The 14269-nt window shown below is 32.0% G+C and overlaps 2 protein-coding genes across 2 annotated transcripts; both read left to right on the top strand.

Annotated features, from left to right (window-relative positions):
• Window positions 1-234: 234 nt before the first annotated feature.
• Window positions 235-7163, top strand: LOC107002949 (actin-related protein 7). The gene is made up of 7 exons (XM_015201166.1): window positions 235-463; window positions 1500-1712; window positions 2386-2527; window positions 4111-4355; window positions 5182-5365; window positions 6381-6448; window positions 6741-7163. The coding sequence occupies exons 1-7, from the start codon at window positions 386-388 to the stop codon at window positions 6891-6893; spliced, it is 1083 nt and encodes a 360-aa protein (XP_015056652.1). The 5' UTR covers window positions 235-385; the 3' UTR covers window positions 6894-7163.
• A 2988-nt stretch (window positions 7164-10151) lies between these two features.
• LOC107003009 (60S ribosomal protein L38-like) lies at window positions 10152-12187 on the top strand. Its single transcript, XM_015201251.2, has 3 exons — window positions 10152-10287; window positions 11680-11863; window positions 11964-12187. Exons 1-3 carry the CDS (start codon window positions 10285-10287, stop codon window positions 11984-11986), a joined length of 210 nt encoding a protein of 69 aa, XP_015056737.1. The 5' UTR covers window positions 10152-10284; the 3' UTR covers window positions 11987-12187.
• The last annotated feature ends 2082 nt before the right edge of the window (window positions 12188-14269 follow it).

A 14269-nucleotide genomic window follows, 5' to 3' on the forward strand; every position in this document is an offset into this window, starting at 1 on the left:
TATTTCTAAACAAAAATAATTTTACTCAATCATTCAACAACAAAAGTGTATAACAATAAAAGTGTTACTATAACAATAGAAACATCATAATTTGAGTGTATTACAAGTCATTTTCTTGTTGTTTTTTTTTCTAAAAAAGATGATTTTTTCAAAATAAAATTTTCTATCATATCAAAACTCAAATTAAAAAAATTAAAAAAAAATTTCACCAAAACTCTTAATGGAAAAAATAATATAAAAAAAATGAAGAGTGAAGAAAGATGAAAAGGGGAAGAAATTAAAATAGGTGGGAATAGCAGCAAATTCAATTTTCAGTTCTTGAAATTTAATTTAATCAAAAAAGAGAAAGAGAAAAAGAGATAACAATTTCTCAGAGCTTTCAACAATGGAGGCAGTAGTAGTGGATGCTGGTTCTAAATTGCTCAAAGCTGGTTTCGCTATTCCAGATCAAACTCCTGCTATGGTACTTTTTTTTTTACTTTTCTCAACTGTAAAACAGGAACCCCACCAAAAAAAAAGGGTCCAAATTTGGAGTTTTCTTGCTGTGTTACCTTAATTTGTGGGAAAGTTTGGAGCTTTGTTGTGGTTATACTGTATTTATGACTCTTTTCTTGATTTTGGTTGTGTATAGGCAGAGTATAAGAAAACCCCATATGTAAAGAGCTGAAAGATTGGAACTTTTTGCTATTTACTTGTTAATTTTGCCTCAATTTGTGTATTTCTTTTTTGTGGGGTTGGGGTGTTAAGATGGTAACGATGTAGTTAATGTTTTATGTAACTTTGGGAATGAAGTACAGGAAAACCCCATATGAATTTTAGCTTCAAAATTGGAACTTTCTGCTATTTACTTGTGCTCTAATTTTGTGTGGATTTTTTGAGTTTTTAAGATGGTAGTGATGTAGTTGATGCTTTTTGTAACTTTGGGAATGAAGTAAAAGAAAAAAACCATAAGGGAAGAGCTTCAAGATTGAAACTTTCTGCTATTTACTTGTTAATTGCTCCAATTTTGTGTGGATTGGGTTTTTAAGAGAGCAATGTTGTAGTTAATGCTTTCTGTAACTCTGGGAGTGAAGTATAAAAGAGCTCCATAAGAAAGAGCTTCAAGATTAGAACTTTCTGGTATTTATTTGTTTTGTTTTTCCAACTTGTGTATTTTTTTTTGGGTGTGTGTGTGTGTGTGTGTGTTAAGATGGTAATGATGTAGTTAAGGCTTTTTGTAACTTTGGGAATGAAATACAAGAAAACCCCATAAGGAAAGAGCTTCAAGATCGGAATTTTCTGCGATTTACTTGTTATTTTGCCCCAATTTTGTGCGATATTTTCTTTTTGGTTTTAAGATGATAATGATATAGTTAATGCTTTTTGTAACTTTGGGAATGAAGAACAAGAAAGCCCTATGAGGAAAGAGCTTCAAGATTGAAAGTTTGTGTATCTTTTGGATTTTAAGATGGTAATGGTATATTTATTGCTTTTTGTAAATTTGGGAATGTATGGTTTAGGTAATACCAACCCAAATGAAACGCATTCCTGAAGATGATGAAGGTTCCTTGTTTGAGGAGGAGGAAGTGGCTGTGGATCCCATTGAGAGGGGTTTCGTTAAAGATTGGGATGCAATGGAAGACCTGTTGCATCATGTTCTTTATTCTGGTCTTGGTTGGGAAATTGGAAATGAAGGTCAAATTTTGTTCACTGACCCGCTCTGCACTCCCAAGGTGAGTTCTTGATTTTTCTTTAAAAACTTATTCAGAATTTCTGTAATTTATTTATTTTTTGTGGGCTAGTACCAAATTTCCGTAGAAATTAGTGAATGATTTTTCAGTATGCAAACTGCGAATGCACATGACAAGAAAATGTTTTAAAGAATTGCATATTGGATGGGCTGTAATGTCAACTTGAAAAGCTTTACTCCTTTGCTAGGGAATAGTAACTGAGAGAGCCTGGAAATCTCAGATTCAAATCCTAGTTACAACCTTTGGTGTAAGCCCATTTACTCCAGGTTGGTGGGCATGATTAGTATTACCTTGGAAACATGTGCTTGTGGACGTGATATATGGATTAATCTAGATGCACACAAGCTGGTCCAGAAACATCGATATAAAAATTAAAAAGGAATAGCAACTAAGTGAATATGTCCTTAGTGGCTTTCCTTTCTGTAATCCAGCACATCTAGTTATGAAGCTTAAAGAGGATCCTCAGGGATTAATAATTGGCTTGGTCTTATGAGGTTAAAGAAAAGTTTTGAAATATAGAGAATATAGTAAGTCATTGGTTCTGGATGCTAGATTTTGCTTATTATTTTTTAACTGCAACATCAAGTTGGTGTCTTTCTGTGTATTGGTTTGGAAATGTAATTTAATATACATATTGTTGCCTTTGTGTCAACAGGCTATTAGGGAACAATTGGTGCAGTTGATGTTTGAAACATTCAACATCTCGGGGTTTTATGCCTCTGAGCAGGCAGTACTGTCGCTTTATGCAGTTGGACGCATATCTGGCTGTACTGTTGATGTTGGTCATGGGAAAATTGGTAACTGCATTACTTAAAGCTTATCACCCTTCAACATCCATGTATTTGAAGATTCTTTGTTTTTTCTGTCACTTAGTCTTCCGTTATCATATTTAGCCTACTTATGCTGTTATCAGATTTAGCCTACTTATTTAGTCACTTGTCATTAGGTAGCATACATAATTTTTTTTGTATTTCCTTTGGCAAAGTATAAGTGAGCAGAGACATGAAGGCTTGAGAATGTGGTTATCATTGCAGTATTGGTTGGAAAAACTTAGTAGTTCTGTTGGTTTATTAGTTTCGAGAAACAGATCAGGGTTATAATCCTGTCTGTGGTTACTAGGGTTGATATGTCCCTCAATGTTCTGCATTTTCTTCGTCTATTTATAGTTGAGACTTTTTAGGCTGTACCTATTACAGTTAATGCTGATTTATGAAAAAAATATATGTACAAATGGGGCACTTCAACCTTGCTGCAGCCATATCCCTCAGGGACGGCACCACACATGCATCCACAAAAATCACTAACCTTAAATATGAGCTCTAGAAAAGAGAAAGGTATTTCATGAAAGGTTTCAAGCTACTGGCTTCCCTGACTGAGGTAATTTTTACAAAGAACCAGTACGTGGGATGGTTTATCACCCCCCTTAGAGGTATTTTGGGGCACATGGTAGGTGCAATCTCAATTGATGAGAAGCATATCCACAAGAAGAGTGTAAAGAAAGAGATCAATGGTTGTAGAAGCCTGATTTTAAACTCTAGTCGACTGGATGTGCACAAGTAAAATATTGAGAACTGCAGCTAACAAGTTGTGTTGAAAACAAAAAGAGGCGATACCTCATTTCTTCCTGTTCATTGCACATGTCCACCTTGTGTTTCCACCTTCTTTGGCCATGTCCACCACTACCACCCCAGAATTTTTTTTCTCGACATATATTCAAGAGAAGATTGTGTGCTGGTGGACAGCACATCTGTATGGAACATGATAATTCTCATGACCTTGAATACTTTCTATTCATCTTCTTGCATCTTGATAAGTTGGTTTTGGGTTTCTACAAGGAGGATATTAGTTTGCAGTGTTGTAATATCACTCTTGCATATAAATGCTACATATTCTTCTGTATAATTAGAGACTTCATCATTTGAGTTTAGAAGTATTGTAATTTGAGAGCTCATAGTAAGTTAGTAACACAATTTTGCTTTTGAGTAAAATCTGAGCAGTAGGAAAAATATCTTTATCGCTCATCACTACTCAGGTTTGGTACAGTGAGACCCTTTTGATGCTTACATTTTACAAATAAATGGTCAGAAAGAAAAGAATCTTGTAGCCTCTATTCATTTGGTATGGGCAGAACACTGATGTTTTCTTCTCTTGCCTTGGATTAAGGAACTATGAGAATTGATTTCGCTCTGTTGCTATCAGAAATAGGACTTCTGCTTATTTTGCTATAATGAACATTCAAGATTTTTTCGTGTGCTTCTTCTAAAGGTTAAACTGTTTGTTTTCTATTTTGGAAATGTTACTTTACTTTTCCTTGTTTTTTCTCCCATCTGTGTTGATTTCTCAGAGTTCTTCCGAATGTCTTTTTTTTATGACCTTTTAGATATTGCACCTGTCATTGAGGGTGCTGTTCAGCACATAGCATCAAGAAGGTTGGAAGTTGGGGGATTGGATTTGACAAAGCTACTAGCAGATGAGCTTAGTAAATCAAATCCCACGGTGAAACTCAATATTTCTGATGTTGAAAAATTGAAAGAGCAGTATGCATGCTGTGCTGATGATGATATTGCCTATGAGAAGCTTCAACACTCTTGCCTGCAAGAGAAACATACTCTGCCTGATGGCCAGGTTTTTGTGCACTACATTTCAGCTTATAAGGCACCATTATATGAAGTTGATAGAAAACCAGTTGGTTGTATTTTAATACATCTTTAATTTCTAGAACTTATTCTAGTTTTTTAAGGTAAACATAAGCTTTTGTTTTCAAACCTCTGAAAGAAATCCTTCTTTTGATTTCTCCTAAAGACATTGTGGTGCAGAACAAGCCAGTACATTATGCCTTTGAACTCTCGTTTCTGATTGTCTTGTTCCAGCAAAGAGGCTTAAAACCTCCATTGGTGAATTCTTCCGGGTGACCCATTATGGGGTTGAAGACTGATCTGATTTTAACATTTCTAGGATTGACGTCTTTCGCTGCGCTTTGATGAGATCGGAGACTGATTTGATTTAACAATTATTAGGATTGATCTTAGATATTTCCTCTGCCTCTTTCTGTGGAATAGCATAAGTCACCCAGTTAGGGTTCCAAAGAGTGCTGCCATGTGCAATACTCATTTTCAGGATAGGAGGGTGAAGGAACAAGGGAATCCTATACAGGAAAGTTAGAAAAGATTGAGAAAATGGGGTCTTACCATCAATGTGAATATTAGAGAACTACATAGACATCATAATATAGAAACTACAGGCTGAGATTTTTGCATTCCACTAAACATCTTATATTAATAGCAGTAAGGGGAGTTGCATTTTAAGATCATTGTGTATTCCAGTTCAGTGTTTTTGATTAAAGAAAAAAAAGGTTCCTGCTGGCATTCGTTTATTGTCGTTCTGTTATCCTTATCTACCATGTAGAACTGTTGATGTCTGAATGAATCTCATTTCATCTTTTGTGATTTAGGTAATCACAATTGGAAAAGAAAGATACACTGTTGGAGAGGCATTGTTTCAACCATCTATTATAGGCAATGATACTCATGGAATAGTTGAGCAGCTTGTTCATAGTATTTCGTCTGTGTCATCTGAAAATCATCGCCAGCTGCTAGAGAACACGGTACTTTGTGGTGGCACTGCTACTTTAACCGGTCAGTTTTGTTCATCTCTTTGTTTAGTTGAATATAATTTGACAAATGCTCATATTTTCCTGTATTTCTTTGTGTCTGTTTGTTACTAAAACTTTTCTTCTTGTTTGGACTTTGGTTGGTTTAATCTCAAATAGTTCAATTTTATTGTATGTATTTGAAAGGCTTTTATTACAGACAGTCCTTTTCTCGTTCAAATTAATGCACTGAAGTGTACTATTCCTTTTAAATGTTCCGTTATTGGTATTTTGTTTGGCAAGCTTTCGATATTTATCTACTGATACATTTGAGATTGTTTTAATAACAACAAGAACATAACAACAATAATTGTAACTTGAGGTAGATCAGTTTGGAGTATCACATTGAAGAGAAGTAAAATCTGTTTCTCCTCCCCATCACTACTTAAGCTAACATATATCACGAATGAGTGTTAGGTGAAGAGGGGAACGGATCGCGAAACCCTCAATCAGTCAGTTGGCACGGACAGATTGGTCATGCTCAAACTGCCTCCTTCCTTCTGAAGTTTGCACTGGCCATTTGTTGTAAAGTCTAGACTCTGGTGTTCCTTGGGTCTTGCGGGCTAACATACATATGAATAAAACCTGTATATGGTGGAGCGTTTGGAGAGAAATGCTAGGTGCTTTGAAGACGAACACATTACAGAAGATTAAGCTTGTATATCACTGTCTAGAGAGAAAGAAATGCTAGGTGCTTTGAAGACGAACACATTACAGAAGATTAAGATTGTATATCACTGTCTAGAGAGAAAGAAATGCTAGGTGCTTCGAAGACAAACACATTACAGAAGATAGTTACGTGTCTTTTAATTTGTGGTATAAAGAACTTTTTGTAGTTGAAGCAGAGTCGATATTACAGGTCTTAAAGAGTCCTTGTAAGAAGACCAGGATAGATAACTATTTGGATCTTTGTAAATTTGGCTACCAGCATAGCATTTGTGCTGATGAATATACTGTTACCATTACAAAATAAATTAAACCTGTGTCGCTCGTGGTTGCAGGGTTTGAAGATCGGTTTCAGAGAGAAGCTACCCTTTGCTCATCAGCAGTTCGTCCTTCACTCGTAAAGGTATCTTTCTTGTAAATCCCAACTAAAAGAAAATGGATTGATTTTGTTTTTAATAACCGAGAAATCTGTCTGGAGCCAACCACTCCTCTACCCTTCTCCATTTAAATACTAGACTTAGTTAGCTTAGCACAAGGCTCGAACTTCGGAACACGAGAGAGGTTGTGCTAAGAAGAGCACGAGAGAAGGTTGTGTGAATTGTAATCCCGAATCAGGAACTACCACGTTGCTTCTCTAATCGAGCACGATGACATAACCTACTTATTGAATTTTGATTTTGTGATATTCTTTACAGCCTCCAGAATATATGCCAGAAAACTTGACTTCATATTCAGCATGGATTGGTGGTGCTATACTTGCCAAAGTTGTCTTCCCTCAAAACCAGCACATAACCAAAGCTGATTACGACGAGAGTGGACCTTCTGTTGTTCATCGAAAATGCTTTTAAACGCGACACATTTGAGTACAGTACGCGTTCCATCGACTTCTTGTTTATTGTTAATGCAGTTGCAGTTGCAGTAGTCTTGTACAATTTCTTAGTTTAAAACTAAGAGGCTTAACTTCAGTTGATAGTCTCTATCTTGGTTATTTGCAAGGGATTTTATTTTATCTTTTAATTTTTGGCAACCACCTTATGAGAGTGGTATGAGGATTGAACCTATTCATCGTTAACCAGAGATCTCAGATTTTAATAGAGTTACTCCGTGTATTCTGAATAGTTTCGAATTTTTTTTTTTTTTTGCTTTTTTACCTAGTATGATTCTAATTATGGTAAGAGAGGGTTGATTTTAATAGACTTACTCCGTGTATTCTGAATAGTTTCGATTTTTTTTTTTTTGCTTTTTTACCTAGTATGATTCTAATTATTTTTACAATGGCAAGAGAGGGTTGATTTTAATAGAGTTACTCCGTGTATTCTGATTAGTTTCGAATTTTTTTTTTTTTTTTTGCTTTTTTACCTAGTATGATTCTAAATGGTAAGAGAGGGTTGATTTTAATAGAGTTACTCCGTGTATTCTGAATAGTTTTGATTTTTTTTTTGGATTTTTTACCTAGTATGATTCTAATTATTTTTACAATGGTAAGAGAGGGTTGATTTTAATAGAGTTACTCCGTGTATTCTGAATAGTTTCGATTTTTTTTTTTTGCTTTTTTACCTAATATGATTCTAATTATTTTTACAATGGTAAGAGAGGGTTGATTTTAATAGAGTTACTCCGTGTATTGAATAGTTTCGATTTTTTATTTATTTTTTTTTGCTTTTTTAGAGAGGGTTGAATATAACTTTTGATATTCAAAATAATCAAAATTTATACAAAATTGAAAGTTAATTACTTTCATTTCTGAACATAGACTTGATACAAAAAATAATAATAATGGAAATTTCTACAAGATCAATTTTTTTCTAAAAAATATTAATCAACTCCTTAATATCAATATAAGAAGGATTAATTGGAGTTTGATAATCTTGATTATCACTTTCATCATCATCCAACATTATCACATCATCTTCTAGTTCTTCATCTCCATCTTCTAGTTGAGTTATTTCTTCTACGTATTGCTTTCTTCGTTCTGTTTTAATCCAATCTTCAACACACACTAGCATTTCCGTTGTCCTCCTAGGCAATGACCGAATGCGCATCCTTTCTGACGTGACAGTTGAAACAACTGGAACACTGAACACATCTCGAACCATTTTTATCATAACTCGATTAAACGTCGATCTATCCTTCCACCTTTGCAAAACACTAATATTAGTAGATTCACCATGTTGGCTCACATAAGCATTAAACTCACATGGTTTTTTTAAACCTATTAACTTAAGCACATAATCATCTACAGAATCTATATCATTAGGTTTAGAAATTTTTTTTAATTTATCATTATCTTTTTTTAATTTCTTATAATAATTAAATAATGCTTCAGTATTTGAAAATAAACTAGATTTAGCATCTTCCAAATCTGGTTTTACTTCCTCACCAATTCCTAATAATTCATATAATCCTCTTGTAAATTCTTTTGCATAAATTAATTTTAAATCAAGATTTAATACAGCAGAAATTTGAAAAATAGGTGGCATAGGAATAAAATATTTTTTGATTTTTTCTTTTATTGGAATAATAAAGTCTTTATAAATTTCATTATCCTTATATTTAGAAAGTAGATAAGCAAAATTAGTAATATGACTTAAAATATTACAAATATTAGGATCAGAATTACTAAAAAATTCTTTAATAGTTTTATGAAATCTTGATAAAATTTTGACAATAATTTCAATAATATCCCAATCTGAATCAATTAAAAAATTAGCAGAATTTTTTTCAATATAATTATTATATGTAACAGAAATTGGCTCCCTATATTTATATGCAACATTTAACATAATATATAAAGAATTCCAATTTTTAGAAGTGTCTATTGATATTTTTTTAGGTTTAAGGTTAAAATCATTGCAATTTTTTCTAAATTCTTTAATTCTTGTTTTTGAATTATTTTGAAAAATAAATATTATTGCTCCTCTAATTTTGGAAATATAAGTACTAAAAAGATCAATTATATCATGTACAATTAAATTAAAAATTTCACATACATAATTAACATGAAAATTTCCATTTAAAGGTGGTATAGATTGTATTTCTAAAGCTGAAATATCATTAAAAAAATTATTATTAGAAGAAATACACATAATTTTATTATTAAGACCAAAAAATGTCAAAATATCTCTAATTGATGCAACAATAAAATTACTATTATTTTTATTTTCAATAAAACGACAAGCAATGATACGATTTTCCATTAACCAATCAGAATTTATCCAATGACACGTAACAATTAAATAATCTAAATTACGAACATCACGACAAATATCAAGTGCAAGAGAAACTCTACAATCGAGTTTCGAAAAATAAAAACGTAAATATTGTTGATATTGTGTATAAAAATTCGTAACATCGTTTAAACAAGTTATTCTAGGAATACCATTAATCAAACGATTAGAATAAAATCTATTGATATATGTATTAAAATCTTTAGGAGAAGTAAAATGAAGAGTTTTTTCACTAGCTATTGATTTTATAATTTTTTTTTTGTATTTCTTTCTAACACCATATAATTTTCTATTATTTAGAATCATCGTTAATAATTTTTTTCATACCAGAAACCCCCTTACATTCTTCTTCCTCCTCACTCGATACACTTTCGCGATTATTATTATTTTTATTAGTATCATGCATACAATCTTCACTATCCTCGAAAGAATCATCTTTGGACTTACGAGGAAGTATTTGATTAATAGAAACAGATGACTTATATTTATTCTTATGTCCTCCTTTAAACATACCTTTACTCGACGACATAACAACAAAACTAACAAAAATTCAATACGTTAAAATAAAAAGTAAGAGATGGAACGAGTTTACCGAAAAGTCGTATCAAGTCAAAACCAGATAGCCGTCGAGTACGCAAATAAACTTAAGAGAGATGATTTGAGAGAGAGAAAGTGAGTGTAATAAAATGAATATTTTTTTGGGTATTTATAATTGGGATTTTTGGTAAGAAAATATATCCGTTATTGGGCCGTTGCCCAACGGCTAGTTAAGGCCCTGTAAGGAATGTGGATAATTGTGCCGGGCCTGACGGGATATTAATGGGCTGGGCCGGTACCGGTTCCGGTTCCGGTACCGGTTCCGGGTTAGGGGTAAAATTGTAAAGTGAACAAATTAGGGTTTTTTTTTAGCGATCCCATTTATATAGTTACTGCCTCTTTGTTTTTCCATTTGTCTTCTCCTTCAGCAGCAGCAGCAGGAATAGCAGCAAAACCCTAATTTGAAGACCTAATCATGGTGGGTTTGTGTTCTTTTTTGTTTTTGACATTGTTGAATTTACTGTATGTTTAGTCATTTGGTTGTGAAGTTTTGTTTTTAGATGAGTTTTTGATGATTAAATGTTTTTTTGGAACTAGTTTGTGTTGTTTGAGATTAATCTTGAGGGTTCGTTGATTGTTAGGTGATTATGTGATTAAAGTTTTTTTCTTCTATGTTTTATGGGTTTTTCGGTGTTGATTTTTCAGATATAACCTAATTTTGTGTAGTTGCTTTTGGAATTAGTAATTTTGTGTGAGTAGAAAAGCTAAAGCTCGAGTGATGAAGGGTTTGGTTTAGTGGTAAGAGCTTAGGTGGTGATGGGTGAGTTTAGTGATTAATTCAGGTTTGTGGCTGGAAGTATTGTGTCGAAGTGGTAAGAGCTTAGGTGGTGATGGGTGAGTTTTATGGTTGATACTGGTCTGTGACCAAAGTGTAGTGTCTTAAGTGGTGGAGGGATGAGGAGGCTCGTTATTCGTCGAGTTTTGAACTGTGAGCTACTGAAACTTTTAGGTGTTTTCTGCTTTGAAAGACAATCCTGATGTGTGGCGATATTAGATTCTTTTGGTGGTGCTTGTAGTATTATTTTCTGGGACTTTCTTTGTGAATAGTAAAGCTATTCTCGAGCCTCTGGAATTCTGACCTGATGGTTATAGCTTAGGTGCTGATGGATAGGTTAGGCTCTTGTTTTGCAAAAGCATGGTATCCAAGTGGTGGGATAGTTGTGCTTTTGCTGACAGAAATCTAAGTGGAAAAGGCATGACGACGGGCTCATTGTCCATTGAGTTCCGAATTTTCCGTTACAAAAAAAGAGTTTTCATGTGTTGAATACATGATGTGGATATATTAGATTCTTTTAGTGGTGCTTGAAGTGTTATTTAATCCAAGATTTTAGCCCTCTTTTAGTTGCTTAAGGATATTATCCCCTCTAGGTTCCCCTGATTTCTTTCTGAACTATGTCAGCTCCCAGACAATAAAGTTGATTACTTCATGAACAAAACTGGATTTTTTCGGGGTTATTTTCTTGTCTCTACTCTCTTATTTCTCTGCTTATGTGTGCATTTGTTAGATAATCTTGGTATATGTTGAGCAGTTATGGGAATGTGGATGAAGCTACTTATCTTCTAGTTGCTAGTGGGTATTTTATTGGTAAAAGAAATGAAGTTTGATTATAGCTTAAGTCTTGAGGAATGTGATTCCTTGTTTTCTTTTTCCTCGCTTTATCCTACGTACATCAGTTCTCACTTGCTAAGCAGACAAATGTTTATTTGTTGAGGGTTGTGTATGACAACTTTGCTTAGGACTATTTTGTGGAAATTTTTATCCTTGTGGGAGAGATGACTGCTTATTTGAACATTTTTTTATTGGTTTCAGCCGAAGCAAATCCACGAGATCAAGGATTTCCTTCTAACAGCAAGGAGGAAGGATGCACGATCTGTCAAGATCAAGAAGAACAAGGATATGGTTAAGTTCAAGGTTCGCTGCTCCAAGTATCTTTACACACTCTGTGTGTCCGACTTTGAGAAGGCTGACAAGTTGAAGCAGTCACTTCCTCCAGGTATACTTATCTTTTGGTGCTTTCACTTTAGTTAAGTTGTTTCATTGCTACTTTTCGATGATCATGAATCTCATTGTTTTGAGTATACTTTGATATGTAGGTTTGAGCGTCCAAGACCTTTGAAGATGGAAGAGTTACTGTAAGATTGATTAGAAGATACTCGAGAATTCGTAGAACTATTATGTTCCTTTACCATTTTCTTATCCTGTCGAATATCTAAAGTTTTGTTCATTCTACATATTGTGTTGCTTTTTTGACTTATTTTTGAACCCTTTATGGTGTTGGCAAGAAATTTTGGTGTTTGCTTTGGTTGATTTGCCTGAATTCGTTTTCTTTATTTTATTAAGAGGGTCTGTTTGGAAAGCTAATAGGTAACTGAGTTTTGACTGTTTTGATATACGAGCTACTTTCATAATAAGGGGTATATCAGCTCCAAATGACAAAGTATTTCATTTGAAGCAACTTTATGATTATATGGGTTTAAAAAAAAAAAAAAAATTTAAGCTTGATTTTCATATTTAATGGTGTAGTAAAATAAATGATTATAATTTGTTCAATTTCAAGTTTTCTTAACTTATATATATATATATATACTTATAAAATAGATTATTATGACTTTTAAAAATTATTTTTATATAATTTTATATTTTAGTAAATTGACACTCTTCGATTTTTATTGCAAAGAAAAACTTCTTATAAGAAGTATTATTAAGTTTTTTGGAGCTACATATATATAATTTTCTTGTTGAAGCTATATATTCCCTCCGTTCGGTATTGTTTGTCATGTTACGTTTTTTCGCAAGTTTAGTTAACCAATTTTTAAAGTTAAATTGGATCACATTAATTTGATATTTTAAACAAAAAAACAGATATTCTAAAACTATATGAAAAGTACTATAAATTGTAATTTTTCGCATATTAATATGATGAAAAAATAAATTTTAAAAATTAAAATGTTAGTCAAAATTTTTATAGTTTAACTCTAAAAATAGAAATCATGATAAATAATACCCGACAGAAGGAATATATAACTTCTTTTTTTATTTCTAAAAAATAAAATTATATGTTAAATTGATATATAGTCATCTAAAAAAATGGCAGTGTTCACGTGTGATCTATCAAAAGAAATCAATTAGCAAATTAAGTGAATTAAGCATTCTTTTTGTTGGACTAATACTTGAATAACGGTTGTCGTCACCTTTGTTAAGAAGTATTTTATTTTTAATGTGAGACCTTTAGCACGAATTTAGATTTAATCGTATTTTAATATGAGTATCAGACATCAGATGAACAATCAAAATTTTAAAAAATAATAATATTGAATCAGCAGAGACAAAATCAGAAATTGAAATTAATTTATTTAAAATTCTAATTCTTTTTAAACTGTTTGCACTTCAAATTAATAATTTGTAAATATTCAATATTTTATTAAAAATTTAAAATCAAAATTACTAAATTCAATGGAATTTATAACCGATCTAAACACTATCTTTTTGTACAGGGACAAGATTATATGTAAATATTATATGTATCACGTCAGAATAATATTATATGTATCACGTCAGAATAATATGTTTTTTAGTTTGTAAATTATTATTTTTTCAGTTAAATCACTTTTTGTTGCTTAAAGAATATCTATTTTATTTCGAAAGAAAATGTAATTTATAATTTCAAATATAATGAGAGAATTAAATTTTTACGGATAGATAATAAATTTTGTGGTCTCGAATATTTATATATAAACCTTTTTTTTTCAAATATTGTTTTCAAATTTAATAGTTTTAAGAAATTAAACTTTTATTTACATTTTTAGAAAGTGATTGATTTTTAGATGTGTGAAAATATTGGCACGTGTAAATAAATTACTTTATATTTAAATTATAAATATGTAATGACTATATTATGATAAGGGCAACTTTCATATATAGCAAACAAAAAATTCATATTTGTATGCTATAGCAAACTTTGCATAATTGCGCTCCATAGCAAACATAAAACTGTATAATTTGCTATACATATTCAATTGTATAATTCGCTGACCTATTTCGCTGCAATTGTATAATTTGTTTTGCATACAGTTGAATCGAATTAAAATGTATGTATATTGAATAATTATAAGTGTATAGCAAGAAGATATATGTTTTTCTCGCTTTATACAAAAACAGAAACACAATATATACACTTCTGTTGTATAAAGCTAGAGAAAATTGTATTTCATTGCAATTGTATAATTCGCAATTGTATAATTCGTTAGCCTTTTTCTCTGTAATATTTGAAGTAAAATGTTTGTAAATTGTATAATTAAGTGTATAACACGAAGATATACATTTCTGCATGTGTATATACAATTTTCTCTCGCTTTATACAAAACAGAAACAGAATTATACACTTCTGTGTATAAAGCGA

The sequence above is a fragment of the Solanum pennellii genome, chromosome 11 (genome assembly GCF_001406875.1).
Source record: "Solanum pennellii chromosome 11, SPENNV200".
NCBI lineage: Eukaryota > Viridiplantae > Streptophyta > Magnoliopsida > Solanales > Solanaceae > Solanum > Solanum pennellii.